Source organism: Nothoprocta perdicaria, unplaced genomic scaffold, assembly GCF_003342845.1.
Source record: "Nothoprocta perdicaria isolate Ctin4 unplaced genomic scaffold, notPer1 scaffold_16, whole genome shotgun sequence".
NCBI classification, from domain to species: Eukaryota; Metazoa; Chordata; class Aves; order Tinamiformes; family Tinamidae; genus Nothoprocta; species Nothoprocta perdicaria.
The window spans coordinates 4,922,439-4,931,273 of NW_020454760.1; the positions used below are offsets into that span (position 1 = coordinate 4,922,439).

The window sequence follows — 8,835 nt, forward strand, 5'->3', positions numbered from 1 at the left end:
GTTGCAGCTCATTCCTCAATTATCTACATCTGATTAACTAAACATCATGCTGGACACACCACCCTGTATTGGCACCCCACCACTGACTACCACTGAGTGTTCACACACATCCCTGTGCACATCAGACCACTGAAGCTAGGGGAGCTAAATCCTGCTTCAGGATTTTGCTCTTTGATAACACCTTGCTGCTGCCCTGCAGCATTGACAGTTATCTTGTGTTCTAATTCACAAGTGAGCATAATTTTAGGGAAAAAAAAAAGTCCTTATTGAACTTTAATTAAGAGTTTATGATAAAAACATGCTTTCACAGGGACAGATTAGTGCAGCAAAAGTCTAGGTGTTCAGTGAAAGAATCATAGAATCATCATAGAATCCTTAAGGTTGGAAGGGACCTCTAGAGGTCATGTAGTCCAACCCTCCACCACATGCACATTTGAGAGACTGAGTGAGCTGGGCCTGTTTTCTCAGGAGAAGAGAAGGCTGAGAGGGGATCTGATTAACATGTATAAGTTCATGAAGGGAGAATGCAGGGAAGAAGGGGACAAGCTCTTTTCATTGGTGGCCAGCGATAGGACAAGGGGAAATGGGCATAAGCTGAAACACAGGAAGTTCCATCTCCAGGTGAGGAGGAACTTCTTTCCTGTGAGGGTGACAGAGCAGTGGAACAGGCTGCCCAGGGAGGTTGTGGAGTCTCCTTCTCTGGAGGTCTTCAAAACCGGCCTGGATGCCGCCCTGTGCCACATGCTGTAAGTGTGCCTGCTTGAGCAGGAAGGTTGGACTGGATGATCTCTAGAGCTCCCTTCCAACCTTTAATATTCTGTGATTCTGTGATTCTGTGATGCAGGGTCACCTAGCACAGGATTGTGTCCAAGTGGGTTTTCAGTGTCTCCACAGAAGGAGACTCCACAACCTCTCTGGGCAGCCTGTGCCAGGGCTCTGTCACCCTCACTGTCAAGAATTTTTTCCTTAAGTTCCTGAGGAACTTTTGGTGCTTCAGTTTGGCCCTTTCCTCTAGTCCTGTCACTGGCCATTACTGAAAAGGGGTTCGCCTCATCCTCTTCACTCCCTAAGAAAGCTGTAAAATCAGTAATAAATCCAAATGAAAAACTATAGTAAGAAAAAGCTATTATGAAAGATTCCTAATAAATACAAAATACTTTCTGATTTAAGTCTGACATTAAAGACCTCAAGCTGTTTTTTACAAGAAAGTCTTATCTTTCCACTACTGCTACTCTTGCTTTGGATGGAATTTTGGCCTCCAAACTTTTTGCAGAGAGAAGGATGGTTTCCTTTTGGCAACGGGAGCTAGGGCTAGGGAACACATTAGTTTTCCTTCGAAAAACTGCCATTGACTTTCCCGTGCAGTCCAATGATCAGGTATATATATTAATATAATATATATATTTTATATATATATATATATAAAAAATACATATATATTATATATATATATAATATATATAACATATATATATTAATCAGATCTTAAGTGCACATTACCAAAAGCAAGCGGAAAGCGTTTCAAAACTCTGTGCTGTGGATAACATCATTCTGAGGCATTTCTGCAGTTATGACGACCTCCACTCTCACATCCTGCCAAGGAGGGTGAGCTTCTCTAGGCAGCAGGAACGGGCACGTAAGGATCCTTTTGGTAGGACAGGCACGAAAATAAAGAATGCACCATATAGATGAGCACCAATTGGACTCTAGAGCTAAAACACAAATTGAGAAGTGCTATAAGCTAAGAGCATTTATAGGAACTGAAACTGGAGGAGGGCAGGAGAACAAGTTAGAGCATTACACAAGTGTATCCTGGAATGCAACGCGTGTTGTCCACACAACAGGGAACCCACCCAGGCACCTCCCTGCAAAGAATGCTGCAGTACCAGAGTACCAAAATGCTGCAGTTTTACTCATTGTGTCATGGAACAAGAATGGCTGTTACGGACCAAGTACTTTCTCCCTGCACGCCACCCCAGAAGCACAACAGCAGAAGAGACTGCCTTCAGTCTGGAGGAAGCTGCTGGTGTGCAGAAACTCAGCACCACCAAGTTGTATCCCTTCCTCTGACTCCACTCCTGTAACATCAGCACTTCGAGACCAAGGAAGGAAAGTTGCTTCCCTCCATTCCTGAAGAAAACTGTTACCCCAATAGCCAACACCACAGGAAGGAGCAGGGAATCAGGCTATCAAAATCAGGTTATTGTCCCCATTTTCTCTTATGGTTCTCTTTAACGCTGAACACAGTATGTAGCTTTGCTATTGGAATTTCCAGTCTTGTAATTCTTACATGGTTTTATCTTTCCGTTTATCACCAGTAAGATAAACACCAGTCAACCACAAGCTGACAGATCAACCGTAAGATCCCACAAAACACAAACTAAAATGGGATAGGAGAGGGCTGAAAATACATTTATTTCAAAAAGACTGCAGGAAAATTGCATAGAGCAGCACTGTGATGTGGTCTAACAGCGACGATACAAGGAAAGGACCCGGGAACAGGTTGTGTTAACAACTTCCACACCTGCTTCTCCCAGCAGTGGGGCACAAATTTCTCACCTTACAGCTCTGTAAAAGACCGCTGAGGAGCAGAGCACTGCTCCTGAGAAACAGCTCCACTAGTATCTCTTCTGTTTCCCCCGCGCAAGAAATAAGCTTATTTCTAGGAATGTTCTGAGAAAGAGCCACTGGGCACAGAATAGTGGGGAACATGCACAGAAAGCAAAATAAACACACACATGGTGTTTCCATGAATGCAAAAGCCAGTGTGTGGAATTAGCTGGAATCCCAGCACAGGAGAGCTGGTGCTGTGCAGGAGACCTGGTCAGAACTGAACTGGAGCAGAAAAGAAAGACAAGACATGAACATAAAAGATCTGATGTCCTTAGGACCACGGAGGGAAAGGAGTAACAACCTGCGACATGTGAAACAGGCACTGCCCACCTTCTAATGGTGCAGAATAGTCCTTGGTTATTTAGGTGATTTATGAGATAACAAGTCTGAAACAGGCCAGCAGCATCCTAGGATCCCAATTTGTTATCTTGGCAACAGTTTAGTGCTTAACAAGAGAGGCCCCATGGCCCCAGGTCACACATTTCTCAATGTAATTTCTCTCAGAAAAACATACAGACGAAAATTATTTATACTGATAAATAATAAACTTGAAGAAGAGTTTGTCTTTTTTTTCTGACCTATGACAACAAACTCTGAATGATGCACAAAATAAAAATTCCCTGTCCAATTCACAGAGAAGAAAGGGACGGTGTTGTTTTCAGTGTGTGAAGAAAGAGATGCCTAATTTCAAGCAAAGGAGACAGCCCAGAAAGTTCACCACACCCAGCAGGCATTCAAAGATTATCAAACAAGCACTCCAGGAAACTCAAGTATGTTCTGAAGTTGTTTAAGTTTCCTTACTGCTTTCAATGCACCATCCCTTAGGCTAAACTTCTTATGCAGTCAGCGAGCTGGAGCTTGTACAAAGGGATTTTGTTTCACACAAAAAAAAAGAATCCAAAAGAAAAAAAAAAACCCTAAAAACTAACTTAAAGCAGAAAAAAAGGAAAAATATCCCAAAGATCTTTCTAGATATTTGGAAGGGAAACGTGAAACAGCCCTCACCTTCCCTTCATCTTTTTGTCTATTACAGATTTTCTTATGAGATAGGCCTTGCCAGAAGCCAGAGGCAAACCCAAACCCTGATCCTGTACTGACTTGTGTGTCTTAGGCTTGATCCAGCCCTGTGCTGAGCATCTGACACCGCTTTGCATGCCTCATTTCCACCGCTTAATCTTCCCACAGAAGAGGCCAGTGGGACTGCTCAAGGGTTGAAAGGTACATGAGGGTTCAGCAGAAATCATACTCAGCATAATTTTGTTAACACACTTTGCACACTGATGATTAAAAGCAGGGTGTTGTCACCTACCCCAACATTTATGATCACAGAAAATGAGGATTAACAGTCCCTAAAGGTATTTGAGTCTTCTACCTTACATCTTCCAGTTGGCACTGATGGAGGTTTGAAACCATGACTAGTTTGGGAGCAGGTTTATTTCTGGTCATTTGAAAGTATCATATGACAAGAAGCTGGAAAATATTGTGCAATTTGGAGAGGCTTGCTAATTTAGCTATTGATTCACTTTTCTCTTTCCTGGCTGTTTTCTAAGTACTTGCAATCTAATAAAATAATTGGATTGCTGATAATGTGTCGACTGCAAATGTTGAGAAGCTCACACTAAATCATGAAAACCCTTCAAGAGCTCTCCCTCACAGGTGACCTGACGTGTCCTGCACTTGGGCTCACACATGTCTTCACTCACACGGGTAGCATTAACGGAGGCTGTTACTGGAATCGGGGGAAGTGATAAACATCCTTTCATCAGGACCCTGAGCAACTTGAGCCAACTTTGAAGGCAGCTCTGCTGTGTGCTGGGGGCAGGGTGAGCGGATTAGACAGCCTCCAGAGGCTCCTCCCAGCCAGATTTTTTCTATATTTGATTTAATACCTGGAGTTTTCTTCCCCATTCCTCCGCAGGAGAGGGAAGTCTTGCTTCCCTGCTCCGTGGCAAAACCGGAAAACCAGAACGCATTCCTGTGCTTCAGCTCTTCCTGTTCAGGCCAGCTTATTAATTAAAGTTCACTAGTGCAAACAGGTTTGCACAAAAGCACTGGCCCATGGACTGGAGCACCTCACCTACAGCCGGGGTCCCAGCACACTCCACATGAGAAGAGGCAAAGCAAACAACATCCCAGCCCACAGTGACCACACTCGCCAAGGGATGGCCACTGGGTCCTTGATCTCAGCCCTCAAGAGTGCATAGGATCTGGCTGACAGGACACTACATTTTTCCATCAACCTACTTAAATTACTGAACTATTCGTGAGAATGCACAGAAAGGTAATGAATGACTAGAAGAGGGAAGAAGTCTGTGATTTACAAAACTATTAAGTTTTCCAAACATACCATTCTTTCTAGTGAGTAAACGCATTACGATTTTTGTGTAAGTATCTTTCATTCCTACCTCCTACTAACAACAAAGTTTCTTCCTCCCTAACTGGTCAAATATTAAGAAAAATAAATCAGGAACACCCTGTAGTTCAAAGGGAAAACACTTCAAAGTGCCCTTCTTTCTCTTCTTACTCCCTCTCTTTCTAACAGCCACACTTTAACTCACATTTACCCTTGACATCTTAATCAGCCACAGTATTGACTAACTTTCTAGTGACAAAACACACAACTGAGTCCAAACACCCATAAAAATGTTAAATAATGATACCCTAGTGTAGTAACTTCCCAAATCTCAATCTTTTAAAAAATGAATCCTACATTCTGTGATTCAACAGCAGAAGGGCCTCATAGATAAACCAATGGTATCAGAAGCAGACAACACAGAGGCTGCAGTTTATTCCAAAGACTATCTACTATTTATTTCATTTTTACTTCTCTATGCAAATTTATAAAGAGAAAAAAAAAAACTAAAGAGAAAAAAAACTACAGAGAAGACCTCATAATCATTTCTTTGTTTTTTGTTATAGTGCTTTCTTGTCCTATTGTTGTCCTAACAAAATTTTTGTTAGCTAACAAATGCATTTAAACAGATATTGCTATTTTACAGTTTTTACACTTTTTTTTATACTGCACTTTTCATGTGAATAGAGTTTCTCCTGCTGCTTAGGGATTTGCAGGATTGGGACCTCACACTTCATACTGTTTATGTAAGTTCCTCTTCCTACTCTGCTACAAAGAAAATGTGTATACTGCAGCAACAGACTTAAAAATAAAAGTCACAACCCATAAAGAGAGAGCTTTGGACATAGTAATGATCTGCTTAAAGATATTCAAGCTGCTTTCAGGGTTAATCAGTTGCTGCTGTAATAGGCACTCCATATTTTTGTATTGAAAATGAGGAAATATTTTGTGATTGCCATTCAGGTTATCAAGAAAAAAATATTTACGTTCACCCAAGCAAGGCAAATTCAGGAAACAAAAGCTTGTGATAAGGATCTAATTGCATCCTCAAAGAACAGAGAAGGAACATGAGCTTGGCCACAATAGGAGGGCGAGTCCAAATCTGCAGATGGTCCTATATCCTCCCTCTGACAACACCCAAATCCAGATGTTTAGGAAGAGCATAGGAACAAGCAGAGCACAGTGACGTTTCATAGACTCAGAAGATAATTTAGCAGGTATGTGACTCCTGGAGGTCATCCAGTCCGACCCCTGCTCGCGCGCGGCTTCCCGTTCTGACGCCTGCCAAAATTCTCACCAACTTGAGCAGCTTTCAGGTCAGGAATTTCCCCAGCCAGCAGCAACATCTTTCCAGCTTCTTCAGTATCACAATCAGATATACTCAGGCTCCAGGAAGCCCCTGCTTTACCAGCCCTTCAGTTCTTTACCTTAAAACCTGCTGATTTAGGTACTGTGAGCGCCCAGCTGCGCAGCTCCGGAGCAGAGGCTCCACATCCCAGCAGGGACACGGCCTGCGCAGCCTCCAGCCTCGGCCACAGCTCCAAGCGGGCCAGCTCGGTGCTCAAACACAAAAGAGCAGCCAGGGAAATCACACAGCGACTGCTCAGCTCTCTGCTGCCTTTCGTAATTCCCATGCTTATGTATACCAGTATAAAAATGTTATCTTTTGGCAAAATACAAATAATCAAACAAAAACCAAAGCATTCAGATGTCAAACGCCCAATACGGATCGTCCCAGAACCCAGGGCGCTGGGTCAATGCACGCGGTCTACTGCAGCAGCACCCAGGACCCAGCAGCACCAGCCACATCCTCCCTTTCACACAGCCAAATAAAATCTGGTTTTCCTTGTATAACAATCCCCTCAGTCCGAGCTGCAGCCTAATCCCACCAAAGCACATGGGCATCCTTCCCCTGACCGCTGGAGGAGCAGTTCCACCCAGAGCCTGAATCATCTGCAGCTTACCAACAACGACACAAAAGCACAACTTCTACCTCCCAAGTGGGGAGACTGAGGAGAGGGGTGTTTTACTCCAGGATTACCCAGCGCTTCCCCGACTCCCGGATCACACACGGCCAGCTCGGGCTCGTCCCGCCAAGCCCAAATCCCACGGGTGGCTCCCGCTACCCCACGCCAAGAGCGGCCGCACCGCAAGGCGTCTGCGTGGGCTGCTCTCCGCGGCAGAGCCCAGCGCGCCGCGCAGACGCACGTGCCCCCGCGTGCGCAGCGCCCGCCTCGACAGCCCTGGGCACCCGCCGGGCGTCGAGCTCCGCGGGCACGCGCGCCCAAGCCTGGCGGGCCCGAGGGACCTGGCCACGCAGGAGCCGCGCGCTGTCTCGCGCCGCAGGGCACTTCTCCGCCTCGCCCCACGGGCACAGACGTCCCTCGGGGTGTCGCGGGCTACTCACACGGGCACGGGCTGGCACGGGAACTGGTTGTGGGCGCACTGGTACTGGGCCTGCACGTAGCTCTCCGTCCCGTCCAGCACGGAGCAAGTCACGTTCCTCGTCACGATGTAGGCGCACCAGTTCCTGCGGGGACGAGAGCGGCGCCGTGAGCCCCCCCGCGCCCCGCGCGCCCCCCGCGCGCCCCCCGCCCCGGCGACACCGACCTGCCGCGGGCGCCCGGGCGGCCGTGGCGCAGGTGCGGGGTGCCCTGGGCCAGCCCGGCGCCCAGCGCCAGCAGCAGCGGCGGCAGCGCCCAGGCGCCCGGGCGCAGCTCCATGGGGCGCCCGCTGCCTCCTTCCCCGCCGGCCGCTCCCGCCGTCTGTCCCTCCGTCCCAGCGCCCGCCCTGGCGCCGCCGGCCCGCCCTGACGCAAGTGCCCCCCGCCCGCTCCCGCCCTCCGCCCTCAGCGCAACCCCCGCTCCCTCCTTCCCCGCGGCCCGGCCCGGCCTGGCCCGGCCCGGCCCGGCCGCTCCCTGCAGCCCCGCCGCCCAGAGCCGCCCCCGGGGCTCGGACCCCGCAGCACGGACCCGTCACCATCTCTGATCGTTTCCTTCCGTGGAGGAAACGCGTGGGGGGAGGTCGGGAGCAGCGTGGGTCGCCCCGCTGGTGCTTCCCCCGGCCTCCCATGGAGGGTCCTCGCTGTTGTTCCCCTTCCTAACAGCTCATGGAAGCTGCACAGCCCGGGCCATTACCCTTTGTGCCCATGTCCTGCCCACACCAGGAGCTCCGTCACTCCTCGTGTTCTTGTTTCGCCTTGAATAAACCAGAGTGAGCCTCAGTCTAGCGCCATACCTGGGCCAGATGCCTCCAGAGATACTGCCCGCGCACAACGAGCAAGAGGAGGAACAGCACCTTCCCAAGGAAAATCTCTACCTCATATCCCAGTTTATGCTCCTCCGCCTTTTCTTACCCTTTCAAAACTCTTGTGCTAATAAAAACCTGGTTAGGTTTATGTTAAACCAGGCAAGCTCCCTGGCATCAGTGGAGCTCCTGACAGACATTGAGCACCCTGCATCCCATGCCGTGCACCATAGCACCAGGGAGAGCATCCAGACTCACCTCTGTGGGCACAAAACGTCATCATAGCACTTAAATATTGAGAAAAACTTCTTTTACTCAAAGCCATCCTTTCTAAGAAATGTCCTTCACTGGGCAGAGAGAGAGCACTGAATGTTTGAATTCACTCAGGTATCAAAATTAATTCCAATCCTTGACTAGATTACCTGTGCAAGGTAGTCTGTAACAGGTGCCAGTACTGTATAGACCACTGCACAGGACCATCTGTCCTCATCAGCTCTACTTCTTTTGGAGAGATTGGGCCATCCCACAGACATGTTCCCATAAAGTTTTAGAGGCAGAGCCTGTCTCTGTACTGTGCTTCTGCTTGTGCTTGTCCTCATCCTGCTGCAGGCCCTGGTTATCTT

The 8,835-nt window shown here is 47.9% G+C and overlaps 1 protein-coding gene across 1 annotated transcript in view; it reads right to left on the minus strand.

Annotated features, from left to right (window-relative positions):
* The window catches only part of EMILIN2 (elastin microfibril interfacer 2), a 30,390-nt gene extending 22,701 nt beyond the window's left edge, over nt 1–7,689 (minus strand). The window contains exons 1-2 of the mRNA XM_026035503.1: nt 7,577–7,689; nt 7,374–7,496 (exon numbers count right to left, since the gene is read on the minus strand). Of these exons, the coding sequence (XP_025891288.1) occupies nt 7,374–7,496; nt 7,577–7,689 (236 nt within the window). The remainder of the gene's footprint in view (nt 1–7,373; nt 7,497–7,576) is intronic.
* Between the last annotated feature and the right edge of the window lie 1,146 nt (nt 7,690–8,835).